At 42.1% G+C, this 15,261-nt stretch overlaps 1 protein-coding gene across 1 annotated transcript in view; it reads left to right on the top strand.

The window, feature by feature from the left end:
• Alk (ALK receptor tyrosine kinase) overlaps positions 1-15,261 on the top strand; it is a 790,272-nt gene that overhangs the window by 245,518 nt on the left and 529,493 nt on the right. The window contains exon 2 of the mRNA XM_008846481.1: positions 6,659-6,772. Coding sequence (XP_008844703.1) covers positions 6,659-6,772 — 114 coding nt within the window. The remainder of the gene's footprint in view (positions 1-6,658; positions 6,773-15,261) is intronic.

The following is a 15,261-nucleotide window of genomic DNA, read 5'->3' as shown; positions in this document are numbered from 1 at the left end:
GGGAGGGAGGAAGGAAGGAAGGAAGGAAGGAAGGAAAGAAGGAAGGAAGAGAGGGAGGAAGGGAGGGAGGGAGGGAGGAAGGAAGGAAAGAAGGAAGGAAGAGGGAGGAAGGGAGGGAGGAAGGAAGGAAGAAAGGGAGGAAAGAAGGGAGGAAGGGAGGGAGGAAGGAAGGAAGGAAGGAAGAGGAAGGAAGGAAGGAAGGAAGGAAGGAAGGAAGGAAGAGGAAGGAAAAAAGACAGGATGAGAAAAGCAGGGGTGGGGAAAGACATTTGATTGGACAAAAGTTTAGAGACTGACAATGGGGCCAGAGAATGTGAAAAGAGACGAATGGGAAAAGAGGATGAAAAGGCCAACAGTGACCAGAGTGTTAGGGCTTCAGATTTACATACTTCAGCCATTTATGTACAGCTATATTGATTCCCTTTCTAATCTTTCTCTAGCAAGCCCTTTCGTTAACTAAGACCCCAAGAGCAAGGCCTCATTAGTGATTTCCCATGGATTGTATCCATGTTCTTTAATGTTGTGCCCTGGAAAGGATGCCTGCTATCCCAGGCTGACAGATGAGCTTCACCACTGAACAAACACCATAGTTATAAACAGGTTCTCCTGGGAAATGAGAAGAGGCAAGAAACACGTGTGAAAACTATAACTTTCAGGACTAGGAGAGAGTATTATGAAAAGTACTTTTTGCTTCAGGACTTGAGTTCCACAGAAAGCACACACATTCCTGGCAAGATGGGAGTGGGGCTTAGAGAAAGGTGAGATGGAGTGGGGCTGTTTCATTCCATTCAGATTCCACCCCTGACACTAATAGCTCCTCTCTGAATGAGCCAGCTGGAAGAAAATATGAAAGCAGATTATAGAAAACCAAATATGCATGAACCAGAGGGGCCCTTAGCAAGCAGCTAGTTCAACCCCTCATTTTCCAGCCTAGAGGAGGTATGGGGAGGTCTGGGTCCAGAGGACAAAGAGGACATCTGCTAGCTGTTTCTTTCCCTTTCTCTAAAATCACATCTCTGCTTTTCAGACTGAATTCACTGCCTATTACAACCCCACCACCATTGCTAACACTTGTAGTCATGTAAATTTGCTAAGAATGTTCCTTTGGGTGAACAGGTGTGGGCCCAGCTCAGTGAGTACCCAAACCATTTCTCCTAGCTGCCAGTCCCCAAATGAGGCCTGTCCTGTGCTTTTCGTACAGTTATGCCTACTTACCACTGTTTGACATCTGGATGACTATTTGTTTGACCACATTAGGCTTGGCTTTGTGTGACACAAAATCATTGTAAAATAATGTATTATTAAGTGTGTTTTCAAATAAGGGGAGAAAACTAGCAAGCTGTCAGTGATTATTTTATTGTTGGAAGGAAAATAAATAAGTAAAATGTGTACAAGAAAGGCAGGCACACTTCCAAGGAGCGTTTAGAATTGAAGCACTTGTTACACTTTATTGATGTCGGTTTATAATTCATGGGTGAGAGTGAACCCAGGGCAGTCATGCAAATAACCAGAATGCCCACATGGCTTCTCCTTCAACACAAATGATAAACCCACTGTATTATGTTCATTGGTTTAGATAAATAGGCATACCATGAGACAGAAAAACAAATATGTGAGATACAGACATTATGTGCTGACTGAAATTTGGGTAACCGAGAGAGTGGACCGGTGGCAAAGTCAACACTTAGCTAGTGAACAGCAGAGAAGTGCTTTGAGGGAGCACTTTTGATTTCTAGACATTGTATTTATTGATATAGGATCTCTGAGGTATTGGAAAGGGACCAGGACCCTTATTCATCTTGGATTCCACCTCAGAGGATGGTGGTACTAATTCAGAATTGAATGAATATGTAGAATGAATGAATGTGTTTCATTAAAACATGTCTCTTTGTTGGTCAGCAAGAAGTCCTCAATTAGGCCCAGAGTATCTGACATTCTGGGATCCCTTCAAATGCATGGTGATTGATTACTGTCAGTTGGCCAGAACCACCATAATATAGTATAATATTCAGCCACAAAATTTCCCAAGCGGGTACTGAAGGAAGGGGAAATTTTTCTTTCTGTTCAGTCTGGAACATGAGGAAAGATCTGGCAAAGAAGAATGAGGAGGACCTAGCCCTGATTTGGGAAGCAACCACGGCCTGTGTGGTTAACCATAATGTGAGGAATCCAAGAAGTAGGGAGAGGCCACTTGTGTCAAACACTGCTGAGAGTGTTTGTAAGATCGAGAGCGAATTTGTCAGAGAAAACAGCAGGAAGAAAGTAGAGATAAACACTTGAAGCGCTTTGGCAGTCATGTAGGCAATGGCCGAGGAAGTGTATGGAGGTCAAGAAAGTTGTTTTGTTTTGTTTTCTAAGATGGTAAATATTTTCAGTGGTTGAGATCAGCTTGGTAGTTGGTAGAGGGGGTAAATCAGTGATGAGGGAATCAGGGGATTAATTGCAGCAGTAGACTTCTTGACAGGGTTGGCATCTTCAGGAAGGGGCAACCACTATTTAAGTGTATAGACAGTGGATTTTCCCAGCAGGAGTGAAGGTAATACACCGGAGTTCTGATTCCAGGCCAGAGACAGAGGTAGGTACTTCGCTTTCCTCAGTGAGATGGGAAATAAGGGTGTTGACTGAGGATGTGGAAGGGTTAAGGGAATGAAAGGTGTGAAAAGCAAATGAAGTTGGAAATAGCTGTACCAGAAACAAAGTGATCTGGATCTGTCAGAGAAGGTGTGAGATTTCCAAGAAGTCCTGAGGGTCTCCAGTTGTGACTTCAAGTGAGACTGCCAGCTTCCTTATGTGTCCCTCTTCCCTTCCTCTTCCAGAATCACGTGAAGCTTCTCCAAGACAGTTGTGAAAGAAAAAAGCCATTGAAGATAGCAGGCACGAGAATTACTACAGAGAGAGAGAGAGATTGTGGAATTGAAGCTGAGGGCAGTGTAGGTGTGAGTGGTACACTGGAAAATCGAGCCGAGGGAAGAGCTTTGGGTCTTCCGTCTGTCTCAGTACCCTGCAGAACCTAGAAAGGGCTAAGAAATCGCTATAGGAAAAAAAATCTCAAGTATTTGATCAATAATCCCCTCAGTCCAGGAGCATTTCTTTCCTTTATTCTCCTTTAGGTTATCGTTGGTCTCCCACTTGGGCACTCCTCTCCTGTCCGTGCCCTCTCTCTCTACTTTCCATTCTTCACCCTTTGGAGTCCAAGACTCATCCTGCTTCAGCCAGTTTCATTCACACTTCCATAAACTTATGTTAAATCTGTGCTGCGAAGGCCCAGTCCACTTGAGCCTCACATTTTCAGAGTAGAGCACCAAAAAGACATACCTTCCTCTTAAGTGACTTGCTTAAGGGAGCAAGCAGCCTCTTCCCCTTTCACTCTTTAGTGTGGTAGGTGTTTTCTTCTGTGGGTTCTACAGTGATGTGCATTCTATGAGCTTTAATTAGCACGCGCTCCTATCCCAATGCCTCCAGTTTTGGCAAACAGCTTCGTTAATGCTGGCTGTATTCTCCTCGGTGTTTATCTTTTCAGGTATATGGAGGGCTCTCCTTCCAGTGTTTCTCCCATTAGATATCTCACCAGCTTCTTCTAGCCAGTCACTACATCTGAGGATCATCTTGGGGGTTATTGTAAGCGCAGGATAAAACTTCTTGCTTTCTTTCCAGTGCCCAGCTCTGAGGATGCCCAGTAGTTTGTTGGCATTCTTAGCGGACTGTAAAAATGTGTTATGCTATATCCGTCAAGGCAACTTATAGTGATATCTGTATCCCCTTGTTGGGTCATGACTCAGCCCTCAGGGACCTTCCCTTTGAATGCTTTCACATCTATTTTTGAAAACCCGAATGTATTACCTGGACCTCATCCAGGTGCAAAGTCATCTGCCATTCTGTGCCGGCTCATATAGTCATAAGTACTTCCTGAAGTCTACCCCATCTGCTTGATCCTTTACATCCAGGAAGAAGTAAATACCATTCCCAAACAGAAAGGTTACGAAAAAATGACATCATTTGGAAACAGGGAAATAAAGCTGAGGCTTTAGTCTCCTGTTGCTTTGAAATTGCTTAAAATTTGAACTAAACAGATGACTCAGACCTAGAGATGCCAATTTTTATACATATGGGAGTCACTGCAGGGACTTGGCTGTCCTCTTTACAGGCCCTTCACACTGCAGTCCTGCTCTGGAACATACGTGGTGGTGACCTACAACCTTATGGGGCCCTGGGAGGCAGTGTAGAGTCAATGGCTGCCCTACATCAATTTATGGGGGACCTTGTGGAGTGAGAAAGGGGCTTGGGCATTAGCATTAGGTTGATCTGGTCAGTTGACACTCTGATTTCCTGCCTGATACAGTCATCTCATTAAGCTGCATTTTTCTCAACTGCAAATTGAGGAACACAATAATCCTGAATCACAGCTTATTGCTAGAAGTAACTGAAATCTACATTTAAAATATGTACCATGATACCTAGACGGGAGCTGCTAAATTCATATGATTCTCTTTTAGTTTTAGTTTTTTCATGGTGTGTCTATGTGTGTGTGCGCGTTTCTCTCTGTGAGTACACATGATGTTGAGGCCAAAGGACAACTTCAGCATTCCTCAGCAGCTGTCTACCTCAGGTTTTGAGACAGGGTCTCTTGCTAGCCTGGAACTTGTGCAGTAGGCTAGGCCCGTGGGAGCCACCTGTCTCTGCCTCTCCAATCCTGAGATTAAAAGCCTACCTGGTTTTTTTTGTGTGTGGGATCCGAGGACTGAACTCTGTCTTTATGCTTACACAGAAAGCACTTTAGTGATTAAGCTATTTCTCCATCCTAGTTTAGTAAGATTTCTTTCCTTTTGCTTTGTTTTGTGATAATGTTACTACGTTCCCCATACTGGCCTCAAATTCATGATCTTCCTGCCTCAGCCTCCCAAGTGCTTGTATTACAAGAGAATACCATAAATACCAATCATATTGTTAATTTTTAAAGTCTAATAAACTTAACACTGCTCAAGAAAACTCATGTTTTCTCTGAGTCCTACTGTCTTATCTGTAAAACAGTGTCAACATGAGAATAACATGGGATAGCTTCCCCCTGTGGCTCTGTAGCACAGCTTCCGAGCCCTTACCATGCATTTCCTCTGAGTGGTTTTGTAGAAATGCTACAGGAGGATGTACCTGGCCAATTCACTTCTAATTTCTGAGGACCAGTTGTGAGAGCAAAGACAAAACCTCTTTCCTAGGCACTCAAGAGCCTATGCTTCTAGTTCAGATCTGTGGGGGAGGGGCAGGGATATTACGTTTCCCCCTTAGAATGCAAAAGTTCTACTTGGAGGAGTGTATGGTCCTATGGTCAGGGCGGTGTCTGTAGAAATGGAGGAGGGATATAGTGACAGGAGACTGCCATAGGCGGATAAACCAGAAACTTCCTTAAAGTACATGAAGTAGGACATGAAGTGGGGATGATGCTAAAAGGAAGGTAGAGGCAGACGAACAGGATCCTGAATTGCTGATGCTACAGAGCGTGCAGAAGAGGCTCCAGGGCACAGTAGCTGGAAATGCTTTGGCAACTCCTGCTCCTTCTTTCTCTTCTTACAGCAATGTGAGCGGTTGACTGTTCGCACTGGTTGAAGTAGCAGATGGGTTCACTCATGGTAGCACGTGGTCTGGGCTCAGTTCCGGATTCTGTCACGTGCCCTTTTCAGTCTCAGTTGTTTCACCTATAAGATGGAGAGGATGGTTCTTATCTTAAAGTCACTGTGACTATCACATGACAGAGGTAAAGAGTGGAACACTGTCCCTACATTGTGAAAGCTTCTGAAGAAACTCTAGATCCCTTCCTTGCCTCACCCCCCCCTCAGCTTCACTACACATCTAACTACCAAATAGAACTAATTCTCGGATCCTTCCTTCCTTAATAGAAAAAGCTTTGCCTGCCGTAAAACGTTAGCAAATAGTGACTGAGTTGGGGGTTTTCGGGGAAGAGCTGTATAAGGGCGTGTAGAGTGCGCTCATTTGTTTTGTAGATACATTGTAATGACTTTTTACCACAAAACCCACTTGGGGTTGTGTTAAATAAAGAACTAATGCCTCTTTGCTCTTTTTCCTCAACCCTTTTTCCTCTCATGCAAATCAGAAACATTCATCTTTTGTGGCTCCCTGGCCTCTTCAATATGGGAAAACTCATAACCTAGCTTGTTTTTTCTCCCTGAAAATAAAATAGTTGTGAAATACTCGTAACTTCTGAGTGTAATTCCAACCCTCTCATTGCTAAGGCAATGACCCAAGCAAACGACATTAGATAAAGTTACAAGTCCGAGTGTCAGGGTGGAGGCGATATTTGGATGAGATAAATTGAAGTTCTCCATAAAGTTGCACAAATTCTTACAAGCAGAATAGACTTTACATAGAGCTATTAGACTGAGCCATTAACTCGCCTGGCTTCTAGTTCATCTTCCAGAGATCCTTAGACTTGCTCATAGTATTCAGACTCCTTAGATATGGCTGCCGATGGTAGAAAATGTACGTCCTGGTCCTGAGGTCAATTCAGTCTGTTAGGACCTTGGTCCTCTTTTCCTCATCTTCCCAGTGGATGTCATGAAAGCCCATTAAGAACTTTCTGACTGATATTGAGTGACACAAGACATCCTAAGCACAAGGGTCAGTTTCTCTTCTTTGTTTTTATGTCCAGGTCACAGCTCCTTGGAGTCACCCTCAAGCACTCCTTCTCCTGATAATTTTGTGTGGAATCTGACCTGGATAATGAAAGATTCCTTCCCTTTCCTGTCCCATCGCAGTCGATATGGTAAGTATATTTTTTGTAGTTATTTGTAATGTAACTTCATTCCCTTTTAATTTAGGAAACTCTGAGTTTCCTCTTGTAATAAATTGTGCTCAGGAATCTCTCAATCCCTATAGAAAAATACGTATTTCTCCATCCTCTGTCTTCCAATGGTACCTCAAAATATAAGACCATTTTAGCTAAGATATTCATGTTGCATCGTATTGGAGGAAGTCAAGAGCTTTCTTGCTACTGTATCTCATCCCCCATGTCTTCCTGGTACATCGATTCCTGATATCCCTTTACTATTTACTGGGTGTAATGTTTATTTGCATTTGACTATAGCTATCTGAATATAAGGTTGTAATCCATGACATCTCTGTAGACCAAGATCTCTTAAGAGGGGATTGTTATTAGGAGGGTCACAGGTTTTCCAGGACCCCTTTCATGACTGCTTTATATTTGGGAAACTTCTGAAAGATTCTCAGACAAGATATTTGATATTATTTCTGCTCATTTGATTGTTTAATAGGGAGAGATGTTCAATAAGGAGAGATGGTCCAATTCCATATTTTACAGATGTAGAAACTGAGCTTAACAGTATCACACAGAGGTCTCAGTACTCACCCTAACAGCTCATAATAGTTGGGACTCTGAGGTAGGAGGACCAGGGCTACAGGAAAGCTGGTGCATTTATTTCCAAGGAACACCTTCACTTCTTCATGTGCTCTGGGGAACAGTACTATGCTGTGTTTACTGGCCACTTTTTTCCCTCACATGGAGGTGCTAAGGGCTTATGTATGATGGATGAATGAAAAGGCTTCCAGAGATAGAATTTTCTCATCAGGCCTGATTCAATTAAGTATTTATGAACCCAGCATAGCACTGAGTTCTAGATGCCCTTCTGGGCATATTTACCTATTCCTGCTACTTGGTCTCTGCCCTTGGGCCTGAGCTATTTAAAATGCACCTAACAGACATGTTCCACTCACTGTAGAAAAACTGGTCAAAAGCCTGCTGTCCCTCATCTATTACACAGTTAGTATCAGTTCATATTAATGGTACCTTTCATTTCAAATCTAAAGAAAGAAATGCATTTAAACCCCCAAGGCAGTTCAGGATTATACTCTGAGCTGAGATGTTTCTTCTTACTCTGAAGCATCCCCAGAGGGGGGGAAGGCTCAGTGGTTCTCAGGAGAGCCTAGATAAGAATTACTTCTTGATTTTTATTTAAGCCAGACACTGAGTGCCATCTTACGATAAGGCCAAGTGTCTATAAATAATTGAAATTTGGTCCTTTGTGTAGATAACGCTTTGTAGCCAGATTTGTAACATAACAGGTCTTCAGATAACACTTTTTAATTTTCCTTCAAAGTCATTCATTGTCTCTATAGGATGACAACTTTTATAAAATGTAGAATGTCCAAAGAAGGTAGGTCTGTCTGTCTGTCCCCTGTGTCCCCCAGACAGCAACATATTTATTCCCTATGGAGCTTGCTGAAGGAGGTTGCATATGGGAAAGAGAAATCCAGGGGAGTTTACTAAGCCTCTGCCTACCCACCTCTTGCCTTTGATAAACCCTTTTCCTCTCTCTGAGCCCCACCTTTCTTATCTATAAAATGGAGTACCATGGTGACTTAAGGCAAAGGAATAGGCCAACTCATTTCCCAAGATCCCTCTCAAACTGTCCTTGTGACTTAAAACCTCATGATTTCCCTTCTTGGTTGAGAGGATGTAAACCACTGGCTAGTTGACACCCAAATGCTGGAAGATAATGCCAAAGTCAGCACCACCATGAGTGCTGAATCATGCAGAAAGGAGTCGCTGACTCTTGATTAGTGACTCTGTGATGGGGTACAATGGCACTTTCACATCCTCTGTGTCTTCCTGACATATTTAATTCTGTGAGATTTATGAAGACTTCATGATCACCATCAGCCCTACCACCTGCACTTCCACATCTGTGTGTCTAGCCCTGTGCCGGCCACTGATGCTGATATAAATTCAAAGATCAGCAAGACTTGGCCCTGGCCTCTCAGAGTTCATAGGCCAAATAAATAATTCTGTAGGCAACTAAGCCCATTTGCCACAATGAGTGACACTGAGGGCTTACCCTGAGACCTGTTACAGAGAAAGCTGAAGACACAATTCAGGCCAAGACACCCTTCTCCTTAACAGTGTTTTGTGGTGCTCGCCTACATACCTATGAATCAAAGAGACCAGCAGGCTCATGAGTGATAAATCCATACCTTTCACCTGCCAGGAAAGACATTTTAAGAAATGTTAACAACTTCATTAATTTTAAGTCCTCTAACGTGGGCAGAGAAATTTGACTGGAAAATTGCTGCCTGAAGGGATAGCTCTTCAGACAACTGAGAGATGTCCTGTAGTCTGGGCTGGTCTAGAGTGAACCGTCATACTTGATTGATTGACTTCAACTATATTCTGGTGGAACAGCTGTGGGGAGTGGAGGGACAGTGAGATCAGTAACCACAACATAGGCAACATGATTGACAGCTACAGTCCAGTTCTCACTCAGGCAGGCTGTCCACCCAGAATGGAGAGGTACCTTTCTTCTTGCTAGTGTTTTATGAGAAGAGACGAGGTAGAAAAAGGCTAATAATATTTACTCACCCCCAGCCTGTAATTATCTGGTTGAGGAAAAAGTTTGACCTACCTTTTAGAAGATTCCCCATATTTCTTCCAATTTACGTCGAGGCCTTTTATGTTGTATAAAATATATTCTCTTCAGTAGCATTCAGTATCATATTCCAGCTCTTTCTTCCTCTGTCTTGAATGACGATAGCAGGCTAATTTCATCATGGGGAGCTGAGAGCTGCGTGTTCCTCCCTGGAGGCTTTGAAAGGGGGAGAGCATCTGAAGAAAGATGTTTTTCTGTGTTTCCTTTTATCATCAGTTCTTATGCCTTTGGATTTATTTAGATGCTTGGCTGGAGAATTAGACTCTAAGTACGAACCCAAATTCATATGTGCTCTATCAAGTCCCCACAGGATGCTTCCAGACTGTAGCCATTAGGGTTCCAAAAGGGAGTGTTGATCACGTTGAGTTCTAGAGCTGCAGGGACAGATGGTATTCTTACTCATTTTAACACATATTTGCCCACTTTGGGGCTAGAAGAATAAGATCAATATTTATTATTATTACTATTTTATGCATGGATGTATATGCATATGTGTTTGTGTGGGAGGGATACATGTGTATGCACGTGTGTGCGTGTGTGTGTGTGTCAGAGGACATCTTTGTGTGTCATACTTTGGAATGCTGTCTCCCTCCTTTGAAACAGAGTCTCTCATTGGCCTGGAGCTGACCAATTAGACTAGACTGGCTGGCCAGTGAGTCTCAGGTATCCCCTGTCTCAACCTCCCCAGCACAGGAATTGCAGACATGCACCACTGTGCCTGCAGTTTTACTCAGGCCCTCAGTCTTGCATGGTAAACACTTTACTGACTGAGCTATCTTCTAAACTCCCCAATCAACATTTTTAAAACAGAATAACCAAAGGTCCTTCCCCAGGCAGGTAGCATAAAGAGTATTTTCTTGTTTTAAAATGTGATACTTTGAAAAACCCTCTCTTACACATTTTACTCATGTAAGCAATCTTATGCAGTTAGGGTAGGTGGAAATATTTTATATCCCAAGTTTACAGATATGTCAGTTAAGGGTGAAAGGAATTTATTAATGTGCTCTCAAGCTGCAAAACAGGTAAAGTCAGAAAAGTCAGATTTTTCTGACCCCAAGCTGAATGTTCTAGTACATCACAAAATTATTATAAAGAGGAACTTCCCTCCTTGGAGAATATTCACCATTCCTGAAAGCCAGAGAGTTAAGACTAAATGATCAGAGTGATATACAAAACCTTGGGCATCTGTAGGACTAAGACTTGATAACTGTGAATTGAGATCAACTGGAACAGGTTAGTCTATTCACTTTCCAGGAAGCACTGTAGGTAGTCTTACATGCTTTTCCATCACTTATTTTCCATCTGAGACTGTGGTACCTGTTATGGGTTGAATTGTGTCACCCCAAAAGATACATTAAGGTCCTAAGACCCCAATACCTATGAATGAGACTTCATTTGAAAATAGAATCTTTGCAGATATAATCAAGTTAAAATGACACCACACTGGATTAGGGTAGGTCCAGATCCCATATAACTGATGTGCTTATATGGGAAAATAGAGACACAGACACGCACAGGGCAAACTCCATGTGACTATGAAGTCAGAGGTTGGAGCAATGCCTCCGATGCCAAGGAGCACCAAGGTTGCTGGCAGCACTAGAAACTAAAAGAAGGCCTGGATCAGATTCTCCGGAGCGTCAGAGGTGGCATGGCCTTGACAGTTCTTTGATTCCAAATACCTGACCTCCAGCACCCTGGGAGAACAATATTCTCTTATTTTAAGTCACCCAGATTGTTGGTCTTTGTTATGACATCCCTAAGAAATGACTACAAACCATTATCCATCCTGTCCCCTACAAAGTCTACAACTTTGACTCCTACAAAAGAAAATATTCCTCCCAACATCTGAGCACAAAAAGACATTGTTGGGATTTGAATAAAAGTTCTATTAAAAAGTTGTCTTCTTTCTGGACCAGGGGGAGCCTGTCAAATTTAGGGGCTGGGGCTTTTGGAGAGAAAAATTAGATTTTTTAAAATTACTTTCCTTGCTGTTACCACCACCACCAGACCAGTTAATTTATCAATTTCTTTCACTGAGAAGACTGGGTAAATTAAATCTCTCTCTCTAAAAAATTTAACCTAACACAGAATCAAAAATGGAAAACAAAAAGGCCCTCCAGCTTCCCTGTGGGAATTGCTTCAGAGCTCTGGCAAGAAGTCAGTTTGATCATATTTCTAAAATTGCATATTTAATGTGGCTGACCATGACCAGCCATGCAGTCTTCAGGAGCCTGGCATCATTGTAAAGCAGTCAACCTTCCCCAAGGACCATTGTCAGGGTTGAAAGCTTCCTTAGCCAGTCCTCTGCCCTAGACAGATCCAGTCCTTTTGTGTTCTCCTCCCAGCCCTGCTCTAGTGAGCTGAGGAATTGAGTTATTTCCTAGCTCATACATCTGTATTTGTATCTTCAAGATGGCAAGCAATAGGCCACTGAATGCATTCACCAGAATATCTGAGTCCCAGGGGGAAAGTAATGCCAGCAGTCATATAAGACCCAGGAACGTGGACCATCTGTCACCTCGAGGTCCTGACCTGTTGGAAGCCAATGAAATCAGTCCACAGAAATTCAATAGAAAGCAGTTGACTTACAAGAAGCATGTATAAAATGTTCTTGGTTATGTGCCTTTAAAATGAAGATGCATAATGCCAGTAAATAAATATGAATGAATAGTTTATGTTAATGGCAGTTTAGGTAAGGAGACAAAGAAATGGGAAAACGTCTGAATAAAAGAGAATAAGAAAAAGATTGATTACTGGCATAAAGATGGGAAAAGCAAGTCTTAAGAAATCCATTGAAAACACTTGTCAGAGAGAGATATGGGGAGAGGGAGGGGGAGGACAGGGAACATTACCTATGGTTTCAGCTGTCTCACTTGAGCAGGTAGCTCTCTAATGCCTGATCTAGTCTTCATCTTTCTATTGAAGGTTCTTCCTACAGCCTTACATGTCTACATAAGGACAAATAGGACCTTTTCTGTTCCTTCAAGGAGCTCTGAAGGAAGGGGCAGGCCTGCACTTGTCATAGATCCATGTTCAAATCTCCCTGGGTCATAGAGGAGGAAGATCCAGTTCTGTAGATGACTCGGGAGGCAGATGTTGTGGAAATAGGGACAGCTGAGTTGGGCCTTAGACCCCAGGATCACTTAAGACCAGCAATGAAGGCATTCTGCATGGGGAGGAAGGGATGCAGATGTCAAGGCATGTGTAGAACTAGGTCCAGCTCTGTGACACAGAGCACAGAAGACCTGGGAGGGAAAGTCAGGAGGAAGGTTTGGGAAAGGCTAGCTTCTGGGTATGCTTGGGGTTTAGACCTGAGCCTCCATGATAAAGCACAACTTAGGATGGGCATCTAGGAGAGATTCTGGACAGTGAGAGAGGATAACTTGGAGGCTTATTCTGATTGAGACCATTTGAATGACGAGGGGATGAAGATGTCATTAACTAGAACAGAGAAGAGAAATATTTAGCAAGAACGGTGACTGAAGCATCATGAGGGAGAAAAGCAGGTGGTAAGATCCATTTAGAACAAGTTATATTTGAAATAACCTCATGACATCCAGGTGGAACTGGCCAATGGAGAGTTGGGTTTTTTTTTTTTCTTCTTCTTTATTTTTTTAACCTAAAAGAAGTTTAGCATCCAGGAGTGAGCTGAGAAGTTTTTGTTTTGACAGCTTTGGGACTTCAAAAATATTGTAGACAGAGCATTTCTAACCAACCTAGAAATATATGTACCCAAAGCATATGTAGACAAATAACTTATCAACATGGCAGGGAAGCCTCTTAAAATGAAATCCAATGCACTCTCATATGAACATTTGAAAATTGCCCTGTTCTGGCTTTTTTCTAGTTCCCTGTCTAGAATTTGTAATGCTAATTACTCTTGCCTTTACTTCTCCTTCACATCTCCTATTCATGATTCAAGAACTTTCTTTTCCCGTTAGAGACAAGAGTTATGCAATTTGGGTATCTTTTAGATAGACCCACTGAAGGGGTACTCCAATTGCCTCACGCTGCGTCCCTGTTCAGCACGAAGAAGCCAGAGCAGTCTGCGTCCTTATTCCCTATTGGAAATTTGGGTAACCTCTTCAGAGGATAGTGTGATAAGAATAGGAGGTAGGAATTGGCTAGGCAGTTAGGGTAAAACTCCCCAAAGAAATGTAGCCAGTTTCTTAGCTAAAAGTAAAAATGTCCTTGGGCCTGTAAGCAACATACTCTGTTCCAAAGGCAAAAAATGTCAAAAATATTTGGGAGCTTATATCTAATCCTTAAAAGATTTTAGGGTTACCTTTTCAGAGGGAGGAATGTTGGAGGGGAGGGAGTGGGCAAGGATTTGATCAAAAAACCTTATATACATATATGAAATTATCAATAAAGTTTTTGTAAAAGTTAAAAAAACATTGAAATATTTTGTCAGGAGTGACCTCAGATGCAAAACCATATGTCAGAAGAGACCTCAGATAAGTAGGATTTTAACCAGCCCATTTGGAAAGATGACTAAAATAGTTTTATCTGTGAGGTATTAATAAGAACTGTGAGTTGTCAGAGCCCATGGCTGTCTGGTCCAATAAGCTCATCTTCTAAATGAGGAAAGGAAGGACTAAGGGGCCTGTGTTCTCCCCAAGACCAGTAACAAATTGGAGATTGAAGCCGAGGCTGCTTCTCTGGCAAAGTTTGTACCTTACTTCTCTACAGTAGAGGCATAGGCACTGGTTCTCCCAATATCTGCATGCACACAGAATTTCCTCCTACATTAGGCCTGTCTATTGCTCTATCCATCTTGTCATCTGAATATCATGATTCTCTGAGAGCTCAGCAGAGTTCTGCTGCCCAAAGAATTGCTTCAGTGTGAGCAGTATCCTCCTTGGGGGGTGAGACCCTGCCTTCTCAGTTTAGCTGCCTCATAGTCACCTAGAGAACATAAAAATTCTAAATACTTATTATATGTTCACAGAAAGTATAGCTTTCAACTGTCATCAAAGAAGCTTTCTTTTTGCAACAGACGGAGACCAAACCCACGACCCAAAAAAAGCCCAGGCCCAGATGGATTCACAGCAGAATTCTGCCAGACATTCAAAGAAAATCTACAACCAATACTGCTTGAATTATTCAAAAACATAGAAACAGAGGGAGAACTCCCAAACTCCTTCTATGAAGCCTGTATCACTCTAATACCAAAACCAGGTAAAAATACAACAAAAAAGAAAGCTATAGACCCATATCCTTAATGAACATAGATGCAAAGATAGTCAATAAGATACTTGCAAACTGTATACAGACACACATCAAAAAGATCATCCACCATAATCAAGTTGGCCTTATTCCAGAGATGGAGGGATGGTTCAATATATGTAAGCCAATAAATGCAATAAAACATATAAATGAACTTAAAGACAAAAACCACATGGTCATCTCAATAGATGCAAAAAAAGCATTTGACTAACTCCAACATGCATTCTTGTTAAAAGCCCTAGAAGGAATTGGTCTGGAGGGAACATACCTCAACATAATTAAAGCTATATATAACAAACCCATAGCCAACATCATCCTAAATGGAGAAAAAATTGGAAGCATTCCATGAAAATCAGGAACCAGACAGGGCTGTCTACTGCCTCCACTCCTTTTCAATATAGTGCTTGAAACTCTTGCAAGAGTAATAAGACAAGAGAAGGAAATTAAAGGAGTACTAATTGGAAAAGAAAAGGTCAAATTATACCTATGATACCTATTTGCAGATGATATGATATTATACATAAACGATCCCAAAAAATCCACTAGAAAACTGTTAGAATCGATTAATACTTTCAGTAAAGTG

This window comes from Nannospalax galili, unplaced genomic scaffold (assembly GCF_000622305.1).
Source record: "Nannospalax galili isolate Female #2095 unplaced genomic scaffold, S.galili_v1.0 scaffold683, whole genome shotgun sequence".
NCBI classification, from domain to species: domain Eukaryota; kingdom Metazoa; phylum Chordata; class Mammalia; order Rodentia; family Spalacidae; genus Nannospalax; species Nannospalax galili.
Note: the sequence above shows the minus strand (reverse complement) of the source record. Positions and strands in the feature narration are given on the sequence as shown.